The 12,930-nt window shown below is 45.8% G+C and overlaps 1 protein-coding gene across 1 annotated transcript in view; it reads left to right on the top strand.

The window, feature by feature from the left end:
• GLI2 (GLI family zinc finger 2) overlaps positions 1–12,930 on the top strand; it is a 277,978-nt gene that overhangs the window by 250,430 nt on the left and 14,618 nt on the right. Inside the window, exons 9-10 of the mRNA XM_063116688.1 lie at positions 5,443–5,574; positions 10,278–10,427. Coding sequence (XP_062972758.1) covers positions 5,443–5,574; positions 10,278–10,427 — 282 coding nt within the window. The remainder of the gene's footprint in view (positions 1–5,442; positions 5,575–10,277; positions 10,428–12,930) is intronic.

Genomic DNA, 12,930 nt, shown 5'->3' with positions numbered 1-12,930 from the left:
AAGTAATGTCTGTTTTGGCCCATGGTTTCATTCAATCTAAGGCCTAAATTTGCACAACACCTTTGTGACTTGATTGTTGTTCCTCTATGGCCAGCTCCTCCATGTCATATCAATAATACCTGCATATCACATAGGCTGTTTGGGTCAGATGTGTACTTCCGATGCCAGAACCCTATTCCCATTACAGTTGCTGGTATGGACCAATATGTGCCAACATGATGTAGAAATTAGATGCTACCAACCATGTGATGAGAACACTAACTATAGAGAATGACCTAAGAGTAACTGATCACCATACTGGAAATGACAGGGGAAATTTGCCCTAGGTCAGAATCACTAGTGACCTTGGTAAATAATGTTTCACTTTCTTCTGTAGTGTGTGGTTTGGCTTGCTTGCTTGAATCATCTGAAATCATTCAGATGACTTACAGTGCAGTCCTACACATATTTACTCAGTAATAAGATCCACTACATCCAGTGGAGCTTATTCTCTAGTAAGTGTGTTTAGGGTTGCAGCCTGAATAGTTTCAGCTGCACTTTGACCCTGAATGTGGGCTGAATTACAACAGGTTGATCTTTAATGGGGCTTGTGAATGGATGGTTCTGCCATGCAATGGGGAGAGTGGGGAAAATAGGGTAGATTTCCTTGGGGTCCTTTCCAACACAGGGAACAGCAGCAGCATTGAAAACTGGAAATGTCCACTTCCCTGTCACATCAAGGTCAAATGGATACATTTAAACATATGATAGCTCCTGGCAGCTGATAACCTGAAAAATTCTAACACACAGCAAGCACTTTGAAAGATGTATGTGTTTGGGGGCAGGTGGAATATTTGGGAAAGAATTACGAGCAGGGATGTTTCAAGGTAACAGATCTCCTACCCAAAGCCCCAGCATGATGGGCAGATACAGGTTTTCATGAGTGATTGGAATGAGACGTTCTGTGGGTTCTTGGGTCATGGAATCCTCCTGGCAGCTTAGGTAGAAATGCCATATTTCAGCCAGGTGCCTTTAAAAATTATGCTTGACACTTGTAGACTGCAAAGCAAGCAGTAATGGTGTCTCAAAGCAAACATAGATTACCAGGAGATCTTGTACGTAGGTTGGATGCTCTCCAGAAAGGAGCTGCCCCTATTCAGGAAGGAATTGCTCACAGCAGCATCTTTTACCTCGGTGACACAACATTTGACACCCAGAAGAGCCCACCGGCTTCTATGTTCTTGTCGGAGCCGCGCACTTCCAAACTGCTTAATGGCTGACAGTATCTATCTGACCATTCTTTATCACAACTGTAAACTATTGGGAGTGCTCTGGGCACTTCATTTTCATGAAATATGAGGCTGTGCTATTGTCAAGCCAACAGAAGAGTTTATGACAAATCTCTCTTTCAGCTCCAGTTCAGAAGCGGGTTTTGGCATGATGCATGGGGACAGCAACATGTGCAATCATCAGGGGGCTGGTAAAATTGATGAAGATAGCATATCTGGGAAAGATAAACATGCTGTAGTCAGCACGATTAGGGCAAAGAGGCATCTCTCCAGAGCTTTGGGTTTAGGAACACCTCGGCATACAATGGCAGAAAGCAGCACATGACATGAAATCACCAACCCACGTTACTCCCATCTTAATCAGGTCACAGATTTCCGTCTTGTGCACGAAGAGACTGGAAGAGGAGATGTTCTGCTTTCCTAGGGTTAGGAATCTACAGAGGAACAGAGCAGGGCAATATTAATAGAAGTGCCCTTTAATTAATTCCCATGTGCAGTTGCAAATTTTATCTGCTAAATCCCCAATCCTAAGATTTAATTTAGCAGCAAGGGCTTCATTAAATGCTGCTTTTTTTTAGGTGTGTACCAAAGATGTTTTACATGTACTCCTAAACATGTACAAGTATGAATGCAACCAATGCACACTTGTAAATGCCTGTTTCATACTGATCACCTTTGCCAAGAAGTCCCAATTGGCTGAGGTTCCTTATCGAGTGCACACTTGGCAGCAAACCTGGATTTGCCACTGTGGTCACATTCGTATATCACGATAAGCCACTGTGCCCATCACATGATCACACCAATCCTCCCCTTGATCCTCCCTCCCCCTCAGTCCTTCAGCCCACATCCCAGCAGACTCGTTGAAAATCTAATGTAAGTGATGAAGGAACGATCTCTACTGGCTTTCATTAGATTTTCAAAGTGCCCCTCATGAAAATCCCACCTCATCATTAGTCCTGTTGCCCAAAGACCCATGGCATGCAGGTGGGATTCTCTAACCCCCGATTTTCACAACAAGCACTTTGAAAATCTAATGAAAGCCAATGGAGCTTCTTGCTCCATTTACTTACATAAGATTTTCAACATGTTCCATGTGATAATTGGGGCTGGATGTGTGAAAACAAATCCCTTGTCAAGGACTGTGTCAAGGATCCAGGACAACCCGCAACACCTGTCCACACATTCTGTGGTCTCGGGATCATCCTGAGACCACGGGAGAAGCGGGGGGGGGGGGGGAGGCTATGCCGATATCCCGGGGAAAGGGAGGGATCATCCCTCCCTGCTCCCAGGATCCCCTGTGTGTCAAGTGAATGCACAGGGATAATCCCAGGGCGATCACCAGGATATTGCCCTGTCTAGCCATGGCCTTGGTGTTTGATGTGGTGCTCCTTCCTGTCTGAAGGAAATGTGCCCATCCCAATGCCATGTTAACCAAATGAAGGACTCTGAGAACATCTCAGCTTGGTTAGGGCCTGTCAACTCTCTCTCCCTGAACCAAGAATCACAGAATTGGAAGGGACCAATTGTTGCACTGTTTGTGGGTTTTTCATGGGCAGCTGGTTGGCTACTATGTGAACAGAATGCTGGACTAGATGGACCCTTGGTTTGATCTCGTACGGGTGTTCTTAAATTCTTATTTGTGATGCATTTACATCCTTGTATGGAATTCGGCTGTGACTTTCCTCCAGCATTCTGTAACAGGAGTTGACAATTTAGGGCTAATTAGCACCAATCTCTCTGCCTGTAAACTTTTTAAAATGAATATAAAAGTCACACTTGGCATCTGAAATTACCCCAGCTGTTTAAAGAATAAAGCACATGCTTTTACAGTGCACTTTGCTCCCTCCAAACCCCATTTGACTGTTAAATAGCAAAGCATTATGAACAAAAAGAATCGCTAGCAGATCTTGATATTAAAAGGTACAGGAATGCAAAGCAGGTTTACAGAAGCTGTTGCATCCATGAGTTTGAAGCTATCGGGGCATAGTCTTGTTGGGACACTAGAAAATACTCACGAAGGCCTCATAATAAAACCAGCATGAGATATAGTTGGAGAAACATTTGCTAAGGTGTCTTTCAATTTAAAGTAGTTCTATCCTATCAGCCCCCTTTTTAATTTCTTGGAGAACAGCTGATGTTGGAGCCACCAACTCAACTACATTTACATTCCACTGGAAACAGTCCTTGAGAATTGCACACATCCCTTTGTGCAGGGTAATGAGCTGCCCCTGCTCACTCCTCTGAAATGGTGGGGATGGAGAACAAGGCCTCTGTAGGTGCCCTGGAGCATACGTGGAGCTCTGGATCCAATATCAGTATAGGATTTCCCGTATTAGTGCAAATTATATTTGACTCTCTTGTTTCTTAATCTGTAAAGAGGCATGGAATTCAGTGGGTTCTGGATGTAGGGGATCTCACCCCTTACAGAACAGATGCACAGCTCCTTCATCCAGCCTTGTCTTTAGAGGCCCAGGTGACCTCTTCAGCACAGAGGGCCTTTCACCAGCTTTGGCTGGTATGCCAACTGTGACTTCTGCTGGGCAGAGACAGTCTGCTCATGCTTCTCCATGCTCTGGTAACATCCGGCCTGGAATACCGCCATGTGTTCTGTATAGGGCTGCCTCTGAAGCTTTAATTAGTGAAAAATGCGAGAAGCAGAGTTTTGACTGGCACTGCTTGCCTATATATTATTTATTTATTTTATTTATGTCCTGCCTTTTTTCTACCAAGGTGGCATACATAATCCTCCTCCTCTCCATTTTATCCTCACAACAACAACCCTGTGAGGTAGGCTGGGCTGAGAGTCTGTGACTGGCCCAAAGTCATCCAATGAGCTTCCATGACCAAGTAAAGAATAGAAACTGGGACTCACGACTCTCAGTCTGACACTCCTAGCCAGTATGTCACGTTGGCAGCCTTAAAAGAAATCCCTTTAAAGCCCTAATGGAGTGCCTCCCCCAGAGCAGCCTGCCTACGTGCTACAGTCATTGGCTCATGCCCTTCTCCAAATACCACCTGCATCGGAGAGGAGGTCAACGAGGGAGAGGGCTTTCTCAGCAGTTCTTCCTGCCCCACATATGGAATGCCCTCCTCCGGGAGATACCCTGGAGATACCCCAGTACTAACGTTACTGTTCTTTTGATGCCAGTCAAACCCCCCCTTTTTCCCCATTTACCAAGCATTCGTTTTTACAATCTTCAATATTTTAAACTTCCTGACTTAGAATTGGGCTTTTATTTACTATTTGTTATATAGACATTCATTGTTGATGTACTTGTTGTACAGGGCGTTGTCTACACCTGCCATTTATCCCGGGGTGTTCACGAGGTTGTCCCTGCACATCCAAATGATGCTCAGCTGATCCCGGGGTGAACCAGAGACGAGCACTCAGTTCTCCCAGGATAGCTGGGAACATCCCAAGCACCACGGGCAGCGTGGGTCTCCCTTGCAGGGTCCTCCCTCTTCCCCACGAGCAGTGGGGCTCAGGAAATGGGCATGGAGCTGTGGAGGGGGAGTCCATGGGCATCGGGGGTGAGGGGAGAGAATTTTCGCCATTTGTGGGATGGCGCTTGGCATCTTCCAGCACCGAGTTTGATTTATTTTTTATTTTCATAAAAAAAGTTCCTTCGCGCAGGATCACGCCCATGCAATTGCGCAAATGTCTTCTCTTTAAAAAGTAAATTAAAATGGTGCCCCGGAATGTCCCTCTTTATTTCCGGGACAACTCATTGGCATGTGGCCCCTGAAAGACAATCCCAGAAGTGGAAAACTCCGGGATCGTCCCTCTCCACTCCCCAAAGGGCTGCAGGTGTAGATGAGCCATTGGTTTTTATAAAATGCCTGAAATCATTGATGAAGGGAGGTATATGGGATGGATGGATGGATGGATGGATGGATGGATGGATGGATGGATGGATGGATGAGTTTTAGAGGAAAATAAATAAAGCAGCTGTTTAGCAGCAAGACTGCAGACGGATCCTTTAATTCAAGTAAGGAACAAAATCTCTGTGCCTGTCTTCATTCAGCTTGCAGTGCTCATCTCTGTGCATCTACTGCTGTTGCCCTGCAGTGGCTCTTTCCTTTCTTACACCGGCACCTGCTGTGTAATCTATGGGTGACGGAGGAGTTCAGGCCAAACCAGTCCGTCTTACACAGAGCGCTTTGTATCTTACAGGAGCATCTGACAGACTTGAAAGAGGAACTTGATAAGGATGAATGCAAACAGGAGCCCGAAGTTATTTATGAGACCAACTGTCACTGGGAAGGTTGTGCAAAGGAGTACGACACGCAGGAGCAGCTTGTCCATGTGAGTGATGTCAGGAAAGGGGCGCAAGTCATAAATTCGGGGTTTTGTCCTCCCTTCGTATCACGATACTGTGCTGCCGGAATTCAAACTGTGAGCCACTGAAAGTAACCAGTTGTCAAGACGTGCCATATGTAAACTCTGCCAAATCAGGTCGAACTCCCAGAAGAACTAAGCTGCAGGGAAGCCTTTGATGGATTATTTTTGTATTTTTCTCAGCATCCAGCAGTTCAGAATAAGAAACCCTTGTAACCATGAGCAGCTCCTAGGATAATTCTGTGGCATGGAATCATACCATACCCAAATGTTGAGGTGTTTGTGAATTTTATTGTGACCTGGAAAAACTTGCCCCTCCTAGACTGTCAGGCTAATTGCTGAGTGATGCAACCTAGCGTTGAGTGTGCAGTGAGCAATCCCATCTCAAGAGAAAAGCAAGGCCAGATCCTCAGTAATCTTATCCTGCCCTGGTGCTCAAATTCCTTGTGAGAGCACAACCCAAAGGTCCATGTGAGACAGGGCATGTTCTTATCTCAGCAGGACTCTAAACCAGCTCGCCCACTTTAAAGCAGTAGTGTAGATCCCCCCCTAGATCTTATATGCCACCAGCACCACTCATGTAGACTTTTGTTTTTTCCATGCAGCGCCCATTCTAAATCAAGTCTTGTGATTGCCACCGTACATCTGAAATGACTCCCAGATGGCCAAGCTAACTTTCATCATATTATCACAAATCCACTTGATAGGTCTCTCTGACAAATAGCCCACTTCTCAAAGCCAGTAGCCACTATGTGAAGGGTGTGATGTTCTCAAAAGCAGCATGGAAGGAAGGGTGGGAGGTAACAGGAGATTCCATGAGAAGGTCCTGCTGGCTGCCACAGTTGTGAGGAGAGGATGTGAAAGAGAACAGTGAGGTGCAGTGGTTAGAGTATTGCACTGGATGAGGGTGGCATGGGTTCAGGTCCCTGCTCAGCCATAAAGCTTGCTGGGTGATTTGGGGGGAGTTCCTGGGCCCATTCAGATATAACACCAAACTATGATTTGGCACTGCAAATGAGTGTTTTTCCTGCATGCTCTCTCTTCCCCTTCCCAACTTCTCTTGCACAAGCCAATTGCTTCTGCATTCTCAGCAAACGAATTGATCATTTTGTCCAAATCGGGCAAATCATAGTATGTGTAAAGTGCAGGCTACCCATTCAAATGAAAAGGTAAACTGGTTTGGAAGAAACCAGGTAAGCAATCAGCATGCATAGGGAAAGAAGAGGGAATTTATGCTCATTAGGCTCATTCACACAGTGCAAACCCACCCACCCCCATGATATGGCATTACCTCAGGAAGGACCGATTATCTGTCAGTATATCCTACATCAGTAGGTTGTTTTGAAGAAAAGATGGGATAACCCCATGTACGTTGCTCTAGGCTCTGTTGTTTAAGAGCATGATTAAACAATAAATAAAAGCAGCCTTGGGGGCTCAACAAGGCAAAGGAGTAAGCAGGACAGATAAAAGAACTTGGTCAGCTTGAAGATCTCCAGGGGATGATGCAGGGAAGATCTTGGGCAATGCGTCAGAAGACTACTCAAAAATCCACGGAGGATCCTTCAACAGGTGAAGGAGTTTGTCAGATGTTTGTGTCAGACAGAGAGGTGGTACGTAGTGCCAAGAAAGATGTACACAAGGTGGAATGCCATCCTTCGTTACACCTAAACCTTTTAAATGAGGATTTGCTTCGTCCAGAATGTTGCTCTTCCAACAGTAATCAGATTCTATATCGCAGTGGTATAGGGAGTTGCAATCTGCATGCTAAACCTCAGTGTTGAAAGGAAAAGAAATTCAGAATCTGAGAAGCCCTCCGGGCATTATATTTTAAGACTTGCCATTGGATCTTTAAGGGAGGAAGCCTTTATTTCTGGTAATTAGAGAAAAAGACAACCCCAGGTGCATTACAATGCAAGAGCAGCACTGTTGCCAGCTTCTTAAAATTCCCATGTTTGATCATTCCTCAGCCTGTAAAATAGGAGCTGAAGACCCAGGCTCTGCAGCAACAGGAGGCTTTTATGGGGCTGAATAGTTAGTAGTACATGGAGCTGGGCACGTTTACAACTTTGCTTCTGATTTTGCGCATGTTATTTCTTGCTACACACTGCAAGCAGAGGTTTCAGGCTGAGCATCCAATTTATTTCAGAGCATATATTTGTTCCTCCTGGAGGAGAATGCTATCAATGGCTACTAGTCCTGAGAGCTATGTGCTACCTCCAGTATCAGAGGCAGTAAACCTAAGTACACCAGTTGCTGGGGAACACGGGGAGGAAGGTGCTGTTACACTTGGGTCCTGCTTGTGGGTTGCTAGTCAACAGTTGGTTGTCCACTGTGTGAACAGAAGGCTGAACTAGATGGACCCTTGGTCTGATCCAGCAGGGCTCTTCTTATGACTGTGCTAGAAACTGGGATGAGGCACCAGGTACAATTTCCATCTAGAATTTCATAACTGTGGTGTCATAGAATCATAGAATAGTAGAGTTGGAAGGGGCCTATAAGGCCATCGAGTCCAACCCCCTGCTCGATACTTATCCAGAATCAGCTTGGTGCTGGAAGCTTTGGCCCTCAAAGAGTTCCTTTGTGGTTCACTTAGGTTGATGTATACGCATATCCATCTAGCACCCAGACTGAATGCTGGTACATACCTGAAGTGAGTGACAATGAGGGGTAGGTCTGACAGCTTACCTCCAAAATGACACTAAGGCTGAGGGAATGTAACAGATCTTGGAGCTTCATAAGAGGCAGTGGCATAATGGGATGAAATTGGCTCTCTGATATCACCTGGTTTCCAGCACCAAGCTGATTCTGGATAAGGAAGTTAGTTTCCCAGCAAAATAGCCTTTATTTTCTTCCCCTGACCTATGACCTTGGTGGTTTAGGGAGCAATGCCCAATCCACAGCTTTCCTGGTTCAAGCCCTGTGGCCCCTAACAGCTTTATATGGGGAAAAAATATCTGCAGAAACACCTGCTTGGCAAAGCCAAGTAAAACTGCAATTTCCCGCTTTTCACCATTTAGCAAAGATTGTAAGTTTTTCAGCCTTGCAAATTGACAATTCTCATCAATTCTAATAATGGGTGTAACTGTAGAGGAACTTGGAGGAACGCATATCCCAACTTCTGTGGTCATGGCTGTTTTTTTTATTTTCCGAGGCAGCAGCTGTAGGTAACAAACTAAGATAAATGCTAAACAACACACAACTGTACAAAGTCAAAATAACAACCAGGACAATTGGGTAAACAGACTAATATATGTTAACAATGGAGAAATTACAACAGGATATGGACAGAGTGAAGACATTCAGAAACAGTTTCATGTACTTAGTAATGAAATGCTGAGCGACATAAAGCTTTTAATGGACTCTGGGTTTTACAGCTGTTTCACCACAGCTTCTTCAGAAACTCGCTATAGTTACACCACTAATAAGCATGTGTCATGGGTGAAAAGGTGAGGCCATTCTTAAATTGTTCCTCTGCCCCAAAATGTCTCTAATCGTCCTCCGAGATGGATTGACTCAAATCCTAGGCAAGTTTTCCAAAAATCTTCAGAGGTGGTGAGTGCTTGAAAAAAACTCACCACCTCTAAAGCTTGCTGCTTCCCTGTTTTAACTCTTCACTACAAGTGAGAATACTTTCTGGGTAGTTGCACATGGACAGCTCCTAGTGCTACTGATCAAAAGGCATTATGCAGTATTTCCAACTTTCCTTCTTTAGCAGATATTTTTCTGGAAAGAAGATAGAAGCAGCAGTGGGAAAAATGGAAGACACCTACCCTCCGCCCCTTGTAAAATTCCGTGTCTGAGGCAGGGCAGTTGAACAATGAAAGCCTCACCTGGAAGCATCCACGGTTTCAAAAAACAGAGCACGCAAGCTCTCCTTCTGCCATCCACTAACCCTGATAGAGTGATTAAGGGCCTTTTCATCACTCATTTCACTTAGGGTAATTTTTAATGACACAGCACCAGGTGGGGGATGCTTATAGTCTCAGCACACCACCTCTGCATCTGCATGGGCAAGCAGGTCACCTGTAATGACAAGCCATGAGGTAAAGCTAACCTTACTGTGTTCTCCATTATCTCCCCCTGCCCCCCCACACACACACCTAAACCAGCCTAAATGCCATGGCATGGAACAATAATCTCCCAGCAGCACCTTCTGGAATCGGCCATCTAAGTAGGAGCAGAACCACTGCAACACAGTGCCTCCAACTCCCAGCCCAGACAACCTATCCAGAAGGATACCATGGTTGATGGTATCGAAAACTGATGAGAGGTCCAAGAGAATCAACAGGGTCACACTCCCCCTCTCCCTCTCCCAGCAAAGGTCATCCCACAGGGCAACCAAGGCAGTTTTCTTTTTGAAGGAAAGCCTCCTCAAGGCTGTTTACAAGTTTAAAAAAATTAAAATAATAAAATGCAGAATGCAATAAAGCAGCATAAACAACTAAAATAATAGCAACAGCAAAATAGCAAAAAAAAAAAAGAAAGGCAGTTTCTAAAGTAAAGATGAGCACCTATTCATTTAAAAGCAGACAGGAACTTCCAAGTCTTTAATTCCCATTTAAGGGAGGGAGCCTCGCACAAGACTTCTACAAGTTTTATTGGAGGAGGTGACATCAGTGTAGTTGACTTCCTTATTTAACAGTCTGGCTTCTTCTTTTCTCATCTTCCAGCACATCAATAATGATCACATTCATGGGGAGAAGAAGGAGTTTGTGTGTCGTTGGCAAGAGTGTACACGGGAGCAGAAGCCGTTCAAAGCACAGTATATGCTGGTAGTGCATATGAGAAGGCACACTGGAGAAAAGCCACACAAGTGCACGGTAAGGCATTGATGACATAAACCTACACAAGCTGGTACATTGGAATGTGTTGGGCAGAACCTCATCATGTCTATGTGTCCACAAACCGGAGCTCAATGGCTATAATCCAATGTTAGTCCTTCTTAGAGCAAACCCACTATGAATGGGACTTAAGTTGAACCTCAGGCCTGGAAGCCAAATCTTATCCTCCTGGGGTCCCCATACAGCCCTCCAATGTTCCTCAGATGTCTATGCCCTCTGCTCCTGGCCCTACTCCCTTTCACCGACCTCTGATTATTTGGTGGGTTTCTTGGCTTTTGCAGGGGGGGAGGGGGTTCCCCCTCCATTCTAAAAGACAGAAGCGCCTCTCCAAAGGCTAAGATAATGTCAGCAAGAGCTTTTAACTAAAATATGCCTCTGTTATTCGTTGGTTGGCTCCATCCCCTTTGCCTTCAGCTCCACCCACCAGAATGTCCCCCCCCCCCAGAGCTTCTAAGGAATTGAATCCGTCCCTCAGGCTGGAGGAGGTTCAACACCCCTGCAGTGCACCAAGCATCTTCCACAGCATCAGTGTAAACAATTCAAAGCACAGTTTCTACAAACAGAGAGCAACGTTGCAAAAAGACGCTTGCTGCACAAATGCCGCTCGTTGAACCAGGCTCCTGGATTGTTCTTCCCCTGATCTTCGGGCAGAGAAAATTGAGTTCTATCGCTGATTGACTTCATCTGCTAGGAACAGTGTTTTCTTGAAAGACGAACAGAGTAATTCCAGTATTCTAAGGATTGAGGCAATTATTACCTTCTACATCCTGGGAAGTTACAGTCTATCCACTTTGTCACCCGACTATCACTTGACCACTGCTCCTTCTGACTCCAGAACAAAGAACTCATTCCACATATTGTGGCAATATAAGTTAAAACCTCATCTAGGGGAGTTTGTTGTCCAGGTTCATTGTGCAGTAATTTTTCAATGTGTGCTTGGTCTTTAAAAACAAATTTGAGAGACAAAGAACCTGACTTCATCTAGACTAGAGGCGAGTCTAGGGTGCAACTTTTAGATACATCCTTGTTCAGAATTAGGGGTGGGTTGGAGGAGATGTCTAATTTTACTATTTGGACATCACATTTTCATAGGGAGATCAGGCCAGGCAGAGAAATATGCCTTGGTGTGGACCTTTGGGAGCTTCAACCCAATCACAGTTCTCAGGCGCGCACGCACGCGCGCGCACACACACACACACACACACACACACAGGGTTTAAAAATGAGTAAATTTAATATGTTTGATATGGGTGTCACATCAAACACACTGGTGTCTCCACAACAATCATTCTTGTAAAATAATTATTTTACTGCTGTTTCTGTTACTTTTAATGAGACATTTAATGTTGCATTTTAAAATAATCTTTTCCCATATTTTAGCTGCTTGGATATTTGTCTCATATTTTAAAGTTTTTTTAAAGCATTGCTACTATTTTTAAAACTTTTTAAAAATCCTTTTGATTATCATTGGAATCATTGTATTGGTTGTTATCATTTCCCTAGCAGCTGCAGCTACAGGGCAATGACTACTACTAGTACTATAGCCATTGTGGTGTAGGGGTTAGGGTGTTGGACTGGGAGTTGGGAGATCTGGTTTCTAGTCCCCACTCAGCCATGGAAACGCCCAGGTGACTTTGGGCCAGTCACAGACTCTTAGCACAGCCTACATCACAGGGTGGTTGTTGTGAGGATAAAATGGAGAGGAAGAGGATTATGTATGCTGCCTTGGGTTCCTTAAGGAGGAAAAAAGTTGGGGTATAAATGTAATAAATAAAGATGTTGTTGATGATGATGATATTAGGGATGTGCTCCGCTTCTAATCGGACCGGCGAATTAGAAGCGGAGCGGGGGGCTTCGCCTGCCCTTAAGGTGGAGGTGAAGAGGATTGGGGGGCCGGCGGAGCGTGGCGAAGAGGATTGAGGTGAAGGCGGATCCTTCGCCTCAATCCAGAGCTCCGCCAGAAAGGTAAGTGGGGTTTACCGGGCCCTGCCACTGTCGCTGTCGCCCATGCGGCGACAGCGGCAAGGCCCGGTAAAAAAAAAACCCCACCCTCCTCTCCCTTACCTGCCTCCGTCCGCGGTCTGTCAGCGTCTTCAATTGAGCCCGCAGTTCAACCAGGAAGTCTGACCCCTACACCGCAAGCGGCCCAGACTTCCTGGTTGAACCGCGGGCTCAATTGAAGACACCGACGGACCGCGGATGGAGGCAGGTAAGGCCCCCCTCCCCCTTGGTCCCTTACCGGGCTCTGCTTCCGTTGCCGCATGGGCAGCGACGGCAGCAGGGCCCGGTAACCCCCCCCGCCCTCCTCTCCCTTACCTGCCTCCGTCCGCGGTCCGTCGGCGTCTTCAATTGAGTCCGCGGTTCAACCAGAAAGTATGGGCCGCCCTCCTCTCCCGGCCTTACCTGGCGCCACTCCCCTCCACTGCGGAGCTCCGATTCGGAGCCGGAGCTCCGCGGCGAAGAGGAGCGGAGTATGGGCGGA

Source organism: Elgaria multicarinata, chromosome 2, assembly GCF_023053635.1.
Source record: "Elgaria multicarinata webbii isolate HBS135686 ecotype San Diego chromosome 2, rElgMul1.1.pri, whole genome shotgun sequence".
NCBI lineage: Eukaryota > Metazoa > Chordata > Lepidosauria > Squamata > Anguidae > Elgaria > Elgaria multicarinata.
This window is presented reverse-complemented; position numbering and strand designations above follow the sequence as displayed.